The 15,099-nt window shown below is 37.3% G+C and overlaps 2 protein-coding genes and 1 pseudogene across 2 annotated transcripts; 1 reads left to right on the forward strand and 2 right to left on the reverse strand.

Moving 5' to 3' along the window:
• Positions 1–1,379: 1,379 nt before the first annotated feature.
• Positions 1,380–1,721, reverse strand: LOC141834215 (uncharacterized). Its single transcript, XM_074721665.1, has one exon. It carries the CDS (start codon positions 1,698–1,700, stop codon positions 1,380–1,382), a length of 321 nt encoding a protein of 106 aa, XP_074577766.1. The 5' UTR covers positions 1,701–1,721.
• An 874-nt stretch (positions 1,722–2,595) lies between these two features.
• LOC141834123 (non-specific lipid transfer protein GPI-anchored 26-like) lies at positions 2,596–3,402 on the reverse strand. Its single transcript, XM_074721572.1, has 3 exons — positions 3,043–3,402; positions 2,870–2,956; positions 2,596–2,803 (listed from the first exon to the last, which is right to left on the reverse strand). Exons 1-3 carry the CDS (start codon positions 3,371–3,373, stop codon positions 2,691–2,693), a joined length of 531 nt encoding a protein of 176 aa, XP_074577673.1. The 5' UTR covers positions 3,374–3,402; the 3' UTR covers positions 2,596–2,690.
• Positions 3,403–10,929: 7,527 nt separating this feature from the next.
• LOC141832907 (type IV inositol polyphosphate 5-phosphatase 6-like) lies at positions 10,930–13,933 on the forward strand (annotated as a pseudogene).
• Positions 13,934–15,099: the final 1,166 nt, after the last annotated feature.

The following is a 15,099-nucleotide window of genomic DNA, read 5'->3' on the forward strand; positions in this document are numbered from 1 at the left end:
GTAGTAAAAGTTTTAATTGGGAACCAAATAGTAAAAGTTATAGTGGAGCTAGACAGGAAAAGACAGTTAGAAACTAGACAAATCTAATTAGAAATTAGATTTAGTTCAAAAGAGTCAGTTGAGAACTAAACACTTGACAGTGGAAGTCTTGATGAATTAGTTAAAAATTAAATACTTGACAAAAAGAGAAATCTTGAAAAAGTAAATTCAAACAAGTAAACCTAGTAAATTATGTAAATCAAATACTAGGATTTGTAAGTTTTGCTTGTTGTTTCTTGTTTATTTTGTAAGAAATAGCAGCCGAACGAAGAATCCAATAGGACTAGTTGGGAATTGGTCTGGGTCATCAAACTCATGATCTGTGTGACCAGAAGGCAGTTTCGATCAACCGAAAGTTGGCATGATCGGGTTTGAGTAGAACAAACATCAAATAAATTTTGACTAAGTTTCATGTGATCAAGAAGAATCAAAACTTAACTCGAAGAAAAAAAAATGATAATCCCAGTAGTCAATTGAAGAATCAAAACTTAACTCGAATAAGATTAAATTTGTAGTGGAATAAATGAAAATCTAATCAACAGGAGGAATGTCGATAATAGTTTCTCTATTTTCCTCTATTTTTAGATGAGTTACGTTTTAACTAGATCGAGACATGGCATATGCGACTTATGGTCGATAATAGTTTCCTCTGTTTTTAGATGAGTTACGTTTTAACAAGCACTTGATATAACTGGAATACTTAAAAAAAAAAAAGAGAGAAAATAGACAGTTAACAAAGAACATGCTCCCTTTCTTACAAACAGCAAATTTGTTTATTTATTTATAGTTCGATAAGGTCTCGTTTTATTTAGTTTTTTCCAGAGAAAAAAGCATTCAAAAACACAGTAAAGTAGGTGAGTTGTGGGATAGTGCCACAGTGATGCATGGTGAGTGGCCACTCCTCAACCACTGTTTATTAATTCAGTGATCAAAAGAAAACAATACATGCACAGTGTATTATATATGCATGCATTATCTAAATATATTCAGACAAGAGTTCGTCCCCACTGGTTGGCCTACTTCATTGCTGCAGACAGTACTCTGATCAGTTTTGCTCTCTAATGAGGCCCTGCAGCTATTGGGAGGGAGGAGTTTCTTCATATATAAGCTACAAGAGAAACAGTCAAAAAGTGATCATGATAAAGATCCTTTAATTGTGGGGTCTGATCACTTGTTTGTTTCCAGTAAATGCCACAATGTATCGATCGAAACCTTATTATCTTCTCATAAATGGCCCTACAAAATAACAATTTCAAAATACTTGTGATCGAATGCTTTGCACATTACAATAATTAACCAACGCATGCAGTAGTAGAGGAAAACAGGTTAATTATTCCCAACTAGACATTTTTCTTGCAGCTGGCCGTTGCTTTCGACGAGCTTCCTGCAGACCTCCTCCTCAGTATCTGCTTCATGCCGTCGGCGACGCGGACGGCCGGGTTGGAGTTGTTGTGCCTCCTGCAGAAGGTTATGTGAGCCTTTACGGCCTCCTCATGGCTCTTCTTCTCCCCCTTGCCGAACTCATCTCTCACGGCTTCCGAGCAGAGGCCACACAGCCACTTGCCGCCGAAGTCTGCCTTCACGCTGCTTATGTAGTCGCCCGTGCAGTCTTCTTCCAGCCCACAGCACTCGCACCTGACTGACTCAACCTCCATGCTCATGCTCGGGTGTGTAGGAGTAGATGCTGATGGAGGCTTTATGTAGGACTTTGTGCCCTACATTTTCCTCCATTTTGCGAAAGTGGGACACGGGACAAGGTCAGTTGGAGGGCCTCATGGTTGGCCATTCCCTGCCCTGCATTAAGAGGAGGGCCCTGGAATTGGATTCTCTAGGTTTTTGTTTTCTTGTTTGGGTGACTTGACGTTATTGTGTTAGTTACATGCATGTTGTGCGATTGACAGTTTCCTCTGGTTTGACAAGATTCCTGGTTAGTTGCTTTAGCTTGACTTAAACAGAAAAAGACTAATAATCTTATGACAGGAAACTTAATTCTGAGGGACAAGTCCACGTGAAGTAACTGAGCACCAACTTGTTGCCTCTTACACTACCTACCATATGCAGTGTGTATAATATGTATAGCATGTCAATCACCGGATTGTTTGGGCTGATTGGCAATCATCTCCATCTGCATTGATTGCCAATCGTTTCCTAACGATATAAACAGATTGTCTAGTTGATGTTTTTTGATCAAACACTGAATCATGTGTCAATCAGTAGTTGATTTTAGTGATCAGATGACAATGCAAATTGTCGTCTAGCTTGCGGCCAAAGGGAGAAGATATATATGGTCTGACAACCCTTTTGAATATGAAAGATACTTTACAGATTTTTTGAGATATTTTTGACAATTTGTTTTAAAGTTGCAGTTTTGCTTCTGGACTGAACAACTCTTATTGAAATGCCTGATCTCCTTTCTTAACCTTCTTTGGAGTTGTGGTTTTCAACTTTTGAGCAGTTTATCGGTTGAAAAACTGAGCTTTTGATATGTTTCAGTTTGGTGCAGTTTAGTTTTGGGGTTAAAGATAGAAGAACTCTCAACAGATCAATTTTCAGCTTCACAATAAGTCCTGCAATGGATTTAAATCATATCGAACACAAGGAAGGGTAAACAAAATAACTCATAATTCAACTGCAGTGGACTGACGCAGAATTCACTGAAGGAGACGAGAGAAAACAGCGAAGAAGAGGACTGAAACCAACAGAGCAGTAGGCTCGTAAGAAACAGCTTTTGAGGTCGTCACCGGAGTTGCCTTCGATCCACCTCCTTCATCATTTAAAAAACAAGATTAACAGGGCGCAGATTAAGTAGAAGGGAGCATTCATTGAGCACCTGCCGCCGGAGGCGATGGTGTCGAGGAGGGAGTCGCCGGCGCAGGATTGGCGGGCGCGCCCGGTGCTGTCGGCGATCCTGCTCCATCTGTAATAAACACGCAACGAGCAATGGTCAACTCCGGGCTGCATGGACCGCACTTCCGTACGCTACGAGTGAAACAGAGCACTCACTGTTGCACTCGCTCGCTGGCGGAGTTTGGACGCCGCATTCGCCGGGCATCGCCAAGGCCCGGGTCTTGTTCACGGTGACGCCGAGCGAGGAGGCGCCGCCGTCGAGCACCGAGCAGAGGCACGCCGGCTGAGACTGCACGACTCTGGCCAGCTGCGAGCAGCAAGCGGAGGAGGGCGCGGAGGCGTTGCCGGTGACGTAGCTGAGACAAGGCGCCATGCTGATGATCACGCGGGTGCAACTGGATTGCGCGGAAGCCATCCCCAAGAGCATGCACATCGCCGCCGCCATTGCCAGGCTGCCGGAAAACGCCGCCTTCTTTTGGTCCGCCATGTCTATCTTCGTCGTCGGAGTTCGATCGATTAATCTTGTGATCGGGGAAGGAGATCGATGCGAGGGCGCATAAATAGTGATGGCGGCAATTATTTCGGTGGCCAACTCTTCCTAGAATCCTAGTTCATGTTTTGGACCGTTGACCGTTGAGGGCGTGTGACGTTTGTTGATGAAATATGATATTTGGGCCGTTAGAGAGTTCGGTATATATAGGATACTCATGGTCGGTAAAGTCTGATAGATGTGGTGCGTGTTATAAGTGTAGGTCAGCTAACTCTTCTACTTTCATTATCTAATCAATTGATTGACCACTCTAGAAAAAAAAAATAATGATGTGCAATGTTTTTTCTATATTTTGTTTATATTTAATAAACGTAGAGAGGGGTTAGTGACTTGAACTCAATCACATGGTGATTGGTTCCAGTGAGCCAATAAATATGGGCAATTTAGATTTAATTAGACCGTGTACGTTGGAGTCCAAGTAGGCCAATTGGTTCAATAAATTTATCAGGTTGTGCAATTCGAGTAGCTTGATCAGTTTAGGTAGCCCAAGTTAATTAATTAATTGAATGAGTTAATGGTGTTACGGGGATAATTCAAGAGGCCCTTGGTCAGACCCTTGGTCAGACTCGAGTCCAAGTCTGGTGCCACCTCACGGGCCCAGCCAGCCGAATCTGTGAACTTGATTGGTCAAGTTACTTAGTATCGAAGTATACTCATTCGGCTATTTACTGGCCAAATCGCCCATTCGACTAGTTACTGGCTGAATCGCCCCCACGCAGCTATTGCTTAGCCGAATCGCCCATTCAGCTAATTACTGGCCGAATCGCCTCCGCGCGGCCAATGCTTGGCCGAATCGCCCCCACACGACCGTTGCTTAGCTGAATCGCCCATTCGGCTAGTTACTGGCCGAATCGCCCCCACGCGGCCATTGTTTAGCTGAATCGCCCATTCGGCTAATCACTGGTTGAATCACCCCCCACGCGGCTATTGCTTAGCCGAATCGCCCATTCGGCTCATTACTGGTCGAATCGCCCATTCGGCTAATTACTGGCCGAATCGCCCATTCGGCTACTTACTGGCCGAATCACCCATTCGGCGGTCCTCTAGCCGAATCACCTATTCGGTTGACTCCTATCCGAATCGCTCATGCGGTGTCCCTCTGGCCGAATCGATCGTATGACTCCTTTCTTAGCTTCCGCAACATTTCAACGCTGAAGGCCTTCGCCTCACACCTCCTTTACCAAGACAAATCAACGAACCACCCTACAGTGCCTGGTATATCCCATCATTTCTGACAGGCCCACGCCCCCATTTATTAAAACTATCTCCCCGTCGCCTGCACGGATGGTGACAAGATAACACTTTGTCAGCGACGGGACAGGGAACTCGATTGTTCCTGCCATCTCATTAATCACGATGGGACGTTCCTTAAATGATGATGTGACAGGTACGCACGCTCATCTCCTCCTTAAAACGACCACTCCCTGCAGCAGGTAACTCTCTGGACCTCTCTCAACTTCTGCTCAAGTTCTTCTTTTACTGTTCATCTTCTTCCTCCCACTGTCCCTGACTTGAGCGTCGGAGTGGTCGCGCCAGGGCACCTCCTGGCCTTCCCACTGACGTTCTTTGTGTGCGCAGGTCCCTGAGTCCCTGAAGCTTTTCCTGTTCCCCGCCAGCTCCGACGAAGCTCCAGAAGACCTTGAAGTTCCTGTCGCCCCTCAGCTCCCCCCACTGTTTCATTCCCACGGCGAGGAAGGTCCGGTGACGTGTCCAGAAGCAGCTCTCAACCGGAACAAATGGGTTCGAGCTAGCGAGCCAATAAATGTAGGCAATCTTTAGATTTAGTGAGATCGTGTACATAAATTTACTTTGGAAAACTTAGAAAAAGAATGAATGGTGATTAAACCTAGCTATATATATATATGTGATCAAGGAAAGCTCAAAGTTACATTCATGCATTATTTAACATCAATATAATTTAATAACACTTTGCTATTGTTTAATTTTAAGATTTACATGCATATACAGAATTTCAGTTTAGCATTCATACACATGGACGGAAAAGATGGCAACCACTGTGCTATTTCGCATATTGAACAAAGAATACAAAGAGCTCACTACTAGTCGACAATAAATCACTATTTATGCGAACAAGTAATTAAATCTGAAGAAAACATATAAGCAGATTAATTATAACTAAGAAATAATTCTTAAGGTGTGTTTGATTTAAATTATTTTATATAATTATATTTTAATTATGTAATTATTAAATAATCATATAATTAAAACTATATAGGATATAAAATATATAATTAATCAGTTTAACGTTTGCCATATTACTTTTGATTTAATTTATTTTTAGAATAAATTAAATTAAATTAATAATATTAATATTAATAATATATAAAATAAATAAATATAATTAATTTATAATTTTTAAATAGATAAAATAATTTCTTATATATTTTAATAAAATAATTTGTTAAATTCATTATTTTAATAAAATAATTCATTAAATTAATAAATATAATTAACAATATATAAAATAAATAAATATAATTTATTTATATTTTTAAAAAAATTTAAAAAATATATTTTTAAAATAAAATAACTATTTTAATAAAATAGTTTGTTAAATTAATAAATATATTTCATTAAATTATTATTAAATTAATTAACCCTGTATATTTTAATTAACCCAATTTTAAAATTAAAAGATAATCATGAAATTTTTTTTCATTAACCTTCAAAATCATAGAAAATCTTAGGCTTAGTACATTATGAATTTATAACCTATTTACTGATGTTTTATTGATATAACGATGATATTGTATTATTTAAAAATCATTGATAATCTAAACCAATTAAGATTATCGTTGATAATTTAAATAGATAACTAAGATTATCAATAATAACCTAAACAATCCCTCTTTTATATATATATATATATATAGCCCAATATAATAATTAAAAAAGAACCTCAATTTTTATAAATCAGCATTTTATCAAAAAACAAAAGGCACCCTTTCAATCATTTTATCCTAAAAATATCCTTACATCAGTATTATTTGTAGCACCTACTGATTGTTATTACAACGTGTAAAAACTACTAAGTAATTACTATAATGTATATAAGTTATTCAATAGCTACTTCAACGTATTTACGAAAAATTTAAAATTTAAAATTTACAATATGTAAAAGCTATCTAGTAGCTACTACAATATGTTTAGTATTTAGGATAGTTTAGGATTTAGTATCTCTGAATACTATTGTATTAAAATAATATTTATCAATTTGATTAAAATTATTTAAATTTTATAAAAAAACATTTTAAAACAATTATAAAAACTATTATATAGCTGCTACAACTTTAAATCTTAAACTGACCCTAAACATATTATAACAGTTACTGGTATCTTTTACATATTATAGTAATTATTTAATAACTTTTATACAACGTAGATTTTAAATCTTAAATATATTGTAGCTTGTGATAGTTATTTTATAATTGTTATATATTGTAGCAAGCTGTCAATAGCTACTCTATAATAATGTTGGATGAAAGGATATTTTCAAGATAAAATTATGAATAGGACATGTATTTATTTTTTTTAAAATACAAAAGGTGTCCTCCTCTGAATTTGGGACGACCTTTTAATTTTCAATTTGTGTCCAATAATATTTCATGTCGTGTCCATGATTACTGATTAGATCACTCCAGCTAAATCTGGGCCCACACATGAGACCCAGGCCCATCCAAGACAGTCCGTCGCATTTGGCCCGTTGACTAGGTTTTAAATGGACGCGCAAATGCATTTCACCCACTCAAATGGGACGGGCCCCACTCAATCCATCCCCCATCCAGCAAGCTTTGGATTAATTTTGCGCTTGAATATTAAAAATATTTTCTATTTTTATATTTACAACTCATGCCCAACGCGATCTATAATACTAGGTCGTGTCATATCCAATCCAGCAGAAATCTAATCTTTGGGAATCTACTCGACCGGTTCGTGAATGTTCGAACAGTGAGGAGCTAGTCATTCACCTCGTCCTTTAGTCTACGCATCTTTGCCACACGACAGGAATCTTTTCAAAGATATCGAAAATTTATTACTTTGTTTGGACATCCGAGAATAATGGTGGCGTCGAGGTGTCATTCATTTGGCTCCCTCCGAGTGGAGGGCAGAAGATCCGTCAAGTGGCGCAATGAAACCATCCGTGCGCACGTGGATCCGATCATATCGCCCGAGCCGGTGGGCCCCGGCTGGGAACTGGAAGAAGCGACCCACTAAATGCATCGATGACATGCCATGATTGTATCGATGGCACGTCCAAATCTCGTATCATTGAGCCACCTTAATTTTGTAAAATCATTTCTGGATAATAAAATCAGTTTAATTATATTGATGTTAAAATCAAAATAATCGATGCTTTAAAAAATATGAACTTATGAATAAATTGAATTTTTGAATCGGAAGAGGAGTGTTGGGGGCCCACAAACCGACGCATCATTGTCGGTATTAATCACCCATTTTCATCCTGAGCTTGTGAGATAATGCCCCATGGACGTGGAGGGAGGGCCCACCGTCCCACGCCGATGCCCTAGCCTCTTGCGGCCGAAGGACGATAACGTGCGCTTTTAATATGGTCCCTGAAACAATTTGAAAGAAATAAACAAATCATCTTTTTAGATGAAAATGATTATGTTCCCAAAGAATTATTTTCTCTTAGAGATTCAGTCCTTAATTTATTGTGATAATTTAATATTTACGGTGCGTTTGATTTAAATTATCATATTTAATTTTGATTACATGATTATCAAATAATTATGTAATCTTAATTATATAATATAAAATATAATCTAATATTATTTGATTCAATTTATTTATTTAGAGGAAATAAAATATAATTAGTTTAGTATTTAATTTAATTTATTTTTAAAATAAAATAAAATAAAATAATAATATTAGTGATGATATAAATTGATAATATATAAAAATAAATATAATTTTTAATAATTTTTTAAATTAAAGTAATTTTATATATTTTTAATAAAATAAAAATAATTATTTTAATTAAATATTTTTTTAAATTAATAAATATAATTTGTTAATTTTATTTTTAAAATTTGAAATAAATTTATATATATTTTAATAAAATAATTTATTAAAATAATTATTTTAATAAAATAATTCATTAAAATAAATATATATAATTCATTAATTTTTTAAAATTTAAAATAAATTAAACTAATAAATATAATCCATTAATTTTATTTTTTAAATTTAAAATAAATTATCTCTTTTAAATTTATAAGTATTAAATTAAATTTTATTAAAATAATTATATCGATTTCAATTAGGTTTCGTATTACATTTTAATTAATTAAGTTTTAAAATCGGAGGATAATCCTGGAAAAAATTATTAATCTCCAAAATCGTATAAAATCTTAGGTTGCTAAGGTAATCACATTCCCAAATTATAACTAATTTGTTAATGTAATAGCAATGCTGTTTTACTAGGGAATCAATCGTAATTTGAATTTGATAATTTTAAATAAATAATCAAAATTATTAACGATAATTCTCAATCAAACGCACTAGCAATGTTGCCGTCCTTGTATTAATGGACAGTAGTGGCATTACAAATCCCTTTTTGACATTAAAACCCATTGACCGGCCCCCTACCCAATTCGCTAATTTGTGGCAATAATTTCATGATTCAGACACCAATTCATGACCTATCATTTTGTTTTGTTTCAACAAAATTTCTTAAATGCCTTTGTCTTGTGTGAAATTTTTGTTCTTTTATTTTTGTTTTCGAATTTGAATTTACTACAATAATATTTTGTAAAATCCCATATCTAATGTAAATTAAAAGATAAATTTTTAAATAATTTTGTAATAAATATCTACAAAATCCAAAATTTAGTAGAAAAATAGAGCCTTTTTTATAATGATTTTGATCCAAATTTATACATTATCTACATTTATTACAAGATAAGGACCAGAGAAAGAGACACACAATAAAAATTAGAGGTGTCCTTTTAATAGTAGTAATAATAATAACAAGGCATTTTTAATATTTTCAATAAAAAGGGACGTTATTATTATTTTTCACTTATTAATCTTTAATCTAAAAAGATATTTACATATTGAAGAAACATTCCTAAAGAAGCAAAAAATCTATACAATTTTCAAGACTAAAATATGTTTTTTTATCAAACAGTTAATATAATTTTCAAAACATGGAACATGAACAGGGACAAGATTAAGTTGGGAAATTGTACTGGTGCAGGTTCTTTATTAGTGATGGGAGGCCATCACTTTTGCCATGGCCGAATGCTTCGCCACTGGAATCCATGTGTTTTTCCTCCTCTAATCGAGATAACTGAGTGCTTTGTTTGCCGCCTAATCTTGTGTTTGACACTGATTAATGGCGCCAAGAACAGTCTTTAGCAATCAATTCGAGAGTGCTGATCATTCTTGAGAGTTTTGCAAACTGAATTCGGATTCAACTATCGTAAGAATTCACGGTCTGAGAGGATTGGCATTTGGCAATCACTTGTTCCAACTCAGAACTCTGCAAATTGGACGATGGGGAATTGAAGAACATGGAGGATGTGGATTCCCCTGGGAACCCACCACGTACCTCGATGCTAGCACAGTAATTTGCATCTGAGAATTCCAGAAACCAAAGCAAAGAGTTGTCTTTATCTTTTTGTTCTTTCAACTGCTGCTTCCTTTTGCTACGGTAAGACTCTCCATGGAGAAGTGTACGTCAAGCTGACCTAGGACAGGGGCATATGCCAATTTTTCTTCTTTTTATACATTTTTGTAGTAGTTTAGTGCATTTCCCTGTTTGGTTTGGCCTTGGATTTGGTCCAAAGATCGTCTAGAAAAGGAAGAACGTAAGGCACGATTTGTCCACTTTATTCGCTCGCTCGCTCGCCCGCTCTCTCTCTCGCAAATGGATGCTTTCTTTGCTGTGTTGTGAGATGGCTTGAAGGTTTACAGCTTGAAGACAAGGGAGAGTGTCCTCCCGTACTGCTGTTGCTGTTGCTGTTGCCATCTCTTCCGCTCGTATTCTGCTGCTACTGTTTTGGGCTTTTGCCTGCCTGCATTGTTCCATCGCCTCCCTCGTCGGATTTTGAGCTTCTTTAACTTGGCTTTGGATTGAACCTCAGATTCTGGATTGCTTTGCTTCAGGCTCACGGTTTTAGATCCTAAACCTTGTGAAGAAGGGTCAAAAGTTCCCTTTTTCCCTTCTGATTTGAGTAGCCGACCGTGTGAATAATGTAGTACGTTCGGAAGATCATAGCACAGCTCCTTGTTCTAAGCTTATGCATAGTTTTGTCCTCTTTCTCCTTACGAGTTAGTACTTCTCCCTCTTTCGCCCTGTGCCTTATCAGCAGCAGACAGTGGAGGAATTTTTTTCTAGGGAGTTTGCTTGCCTTATTTTGCTTCCACAAGATTCAGATTGCTGCAGATCCTTGGGGAAGCGTTTGGCGAGCTAACGCACGATAGCTGTATGAAGGAGTGCTGCAACGATGAGAGATTATGATTCAAAGAAAAGCAAGGTTTGATTTCTCTTCTAGAGTTTTGCTTTCTTCGTCTTTAAGATGGCTGATTTGGGCATGCTTTGTTTCCTTACTTTCTTGGGAGCAGCTGTCATGGTCTAAGGCCTTTGTCAAAAAATGGTTCAGCATCAAAAGCAAAGCTCAGGATAGCCATGTCGACGAGATTGATAGCAAAGGTATGCCTGATTTCTTCTTCTTGTTCAATTCCAGTTTCCTTTGATTTAGCCAAATCTGTTCAGAACTCTGATCCTGGAGTTTAGTTCAATATCGTTTAGAGATCTTAATTTTCAATTGCCTACGTTTCGGATGCTCACAAATTGAAAGTTTTCAGTGGTCGAACTGATTTGTTTTCCCCGCAAGAACCCTAAGCTCTGTGTTCTCTGCCAATTTAATTGCTATAAGCTCTTGAAGATGATGCATTGAATTTAACAGTAACCGATTCCTGCTTTTGCTATTACTGTTCTTACATTCTGGATTTGTCCCAATAGGTAGTAGTCAATGGAAGGCCGACATTTCAGAGAGGGAGGCATGTATACTCAAGAAAAGTAGAACAGGTTATAGATTTTGGACCACAACTACATAGCTTGTCTTTGTCTTCGTCTTTGATTGGGTCCTTTTCAACTTCCTTTCTAAATTGTTATCCTTCTCTCTTCAGATAGAGTACTGCGAGAGATCGATCAAGTTCAGAAAGGAAGTTTTGATCCACATTCAGCTCAAATAACAGATATTCAGGATTACAAGTAAATCTGCTCTACCTTTGCTATGAGATCCTTAACGAACGTGCTGCTATATGATCTTAAATTGCCTTGATGCTTTGTCCTTTAGGATTTTTGCTGCAACTTGGAATGTGGGTGGGAGGTCCCCGCCGAAGAACTTGAATCTCTTGGATTGGATTCATGCATCTTCTCCTGCAGATATTTACGTTTTAGGGTCGGTCTTTTGTATCATTCTTTTAGACATTCATTAATCAAGAGGTTGTAGCACCAAAGAACCATTATATGAATTCTGAATTCTCAGGTTTCAAGAGATTGTTCCACTCAATGCTGGCAATGTTCTTGGAACAGAAGACAATGGCCCAGCTAAGAAGTGGTTGTGGCTTATCAGAAAGGCTCTGAACAGTCCCGACACATGTGGCTCTGATAGCTTCCACACACCCTCTCCTGTTCCAGATCCTATCTTGGAATTAAATGCTGATTTTGAGAGGTCATCAGCGAGGCAGAAGAATTCAGCATTCCTCCACCGGCGTTCCTTCCATTCTCTCAGCCGTAGCTTGAGAATGGAAGGGGATACCATGTTTCCTCACCCTGTGCTGGATCACCGATTCAGTGTTTGTGAAAGAGTTAGTGTTGGGAGCAGGCCGAGTGATTTTGATCCTAGTCCAAGGGGTGAAGGCCCCGAAGGATCATCTGATGGTGAAAACATTGGTGAGGAATCACCTTCTGAGCTCTTTGTTTCACCATTTTACGGTTATGGTGCTCCTCCTGATCCTGAAGAAAGATGCAGGTTATCTGCAAATTCCAGGTACTCACTTTCATAACTTTCACATAGATCTTCTGTCTGAACAATTAGCCTTCCCTTAGCTATATAACCCGAATGACATTGATCTTTAACCTGTGTCAGTCTCAGGTACTGTTTGATTGCGAGTAAGCAAATGGTTGGAATATTTCTTACAATTTGGGTACGCAATGATATTAGAGATGATGTCAGAGACTTGAAGGTTTCATGCGTCGGTCGGGGATTGATGGGTTATCTTGGAAACAAGGTAATGGCATACTTCTTGCTTGTCTCTTTGGATTTGGAGTGTACTCATTGTGACATTATGCTTATATGTTTCTTTTGACATGATCAAATGATCTTGGATTTTCATTTCTAGCATCTAGCATGATCAATATTCCTTTCTATTCCTAACAAGACTAGGAACATGACTAGCAGAACTTCTTACAGGGTTCTATATCGATAAGCATGTCTTTGCATAAAACAAGCTTCTGCTTCATCTGTAGTCACTTGACTTCCGGGCAGAAAGAGGGAGATGAATTACGCCGAAATTCAGATGTCATGGAGATTCTAAAAAAGACTAGATTTCCCCAGCTCCAGAGAGGTGATAATGAAAAGTCACTAGAAACAATTCTTGATCATGAGTAAGTCCATTCCTCACGTTTCACTTGGAGTCTTTCCATGTATGATGACTGTTAAAAAGGGATTCAATGAACTTGCTTCCATTCCTTCTCTTATCTCAGTCGCATAATATGGCTTGGGGATTTGAATTACCGCATTGCTCTTTCTTATCGGTCGGTGAAGACTCTAGTTGAAATGCGAAACTGGAGAGCATTATTGGAAAAAGATCAGGTCTTTTACCAAATACTAATGGCTATGTTTAAGCTATTTGAATCTTGCTTTCACTTTGAGTATCCTTTTGTTTTTAATAGAAGATGCATGAAAGTATGAATCCTTTCATGATGTTTGTAAATCAGGAAGGTTTAGTAACATAACTTGGCATGCTGCATTAAACAGCTCCTAATAGAACAACGGTGTGGCCGCGTATTCAAGGGTTGGAAAGAAGGAAGAATTTATTTTCCTCCAACTTATAAGTACTCAAACAACTCAGATAGATATGCCGGAGATGAAACAAACCCGAAGAAGAAGCAGCGAACGCCGGCATGGTAAAACTATCTCATGTGTAATTATGAGTGTTCTCAGATTTGCTGCAAACTCTAACCTTTTACCAAATGTTTTATAAAGGTGTGACCGGGTATTATGGTTTGGAAGAGGTCTTAATCAGTTGTCTTATGTCCGAGGAGAGTCCAGGTTCTCCGATCACAGACCTGTTTTCAGCATTTTCACCGCAGAGGTCGAAATGAACAACTATAGTCAATGCAAAAACATGGGTTACTGCAGTTCTCGTGTCGAGTTGGAAGAGCTTATAGCATACTCACAAGGTTATCGAGGAGTAAACTAGTACTTAAATGTTTCTAAGATCCATTCATAAATTCAGGTACAGTTCTATTTCCCTGAAAAGTATTGAGTTACCTGGTTATCATCTTTTTCACAACATTGTAGACTTGCAGTAACATTGGATAAAAGATCTAAATATCCTACCTTGAGAGGTGGCAAGCAAGTTCTTCTGATCAAGCAAGTAGGTATTCATTTTAGTTCATTGAACCACTAAATCATTCTTCAACATGACTTGTCATAGATCAGTTGAAACAGCATTTGATTAATTCCTTGCAAACTTTTTTCAGCAGGAGCCAGGAGAGCATTGTAATTTTGATGCTGACCAGATTGTTGTCAAAGAAGCTTCAGAATATATTTGAACCCATAAAAATCACACAAACATCTATTTAACCAGTTTTTTTGTTACTCAAAACACAAGCATTCTCACCATCAGTAGAACAAGAGTGATCCTGCAATAAAATCGACCCTCAACACTCCAAGAAGAAAAGATCAACAAGCTGCAAAGTGGATGGCCTTTTTTAACCACCCTGATTGCTCTGTATTTTCAAGAGTGCAGAAACATTTTCTGCAGAGTGAGAAGTAAAGATCGATCGATGTATTAATTTCTCCCGAAAATAATGATGTGCATAGTTCTTTTCTGTTTTCAAGTTGGATAAACTCTGAATTCATATTCATTACAGTGATGCATGCAAGTGAAGCAATTGTGTTGTTCAGAGAGCATGATGCTTGTTGTCTGCCGAGCAAAAAGCTAGTGCCACTCCTTCTGTGATGGATCAGAGTTTTGTGTTCTGTGCATGTTTTACATCTTAATTTATGTGAAAGGAATTGTGGAGGACAGAGATTGGCAGCCAGAGGAGGAACATGAATGATGATGCATCCTTGGGGATTAAGCATTGTCAGAAGGATTAAAGAAAAATATAAATATATCATTATATGTCTTGAAATATGCTCAAGATGCATGGTTGCTACCTTGATGAAGTACTCTTTCAGAGATTTAGCACACACATTTGTACTAGATTTTGTGATTCAGTCATAGTGAGCAAAATATATAATAATGCAAGATGATCACAAACTCGTCAAAAAGAAGATAATATTGATAACTGCATGGTATGGATTTGGCTTATCCATGCCAACTTATTCTATAACTTGTATGATCAACCAATCAATGTTACAACATCAAGAGTATTA

The sequence above is a fragment of the Curcuma longa genome, chromosome 8 (assembly GCF_044706935.1).
Source record: "Curcuma longa cultivar G26 ecotype Majalengka, Jawa Barat chromosome 8, ITB_CL_G26_1.1, whole genome shotgun sequence".
NCBI classification, from domain to species: domain Eukaryota; kingdom Viridiplantae; phylum Streptophyta; class Magnoliopsida; order Zingiberales; family Zingiberaceae; genus Curcuma; species Curcuma longa.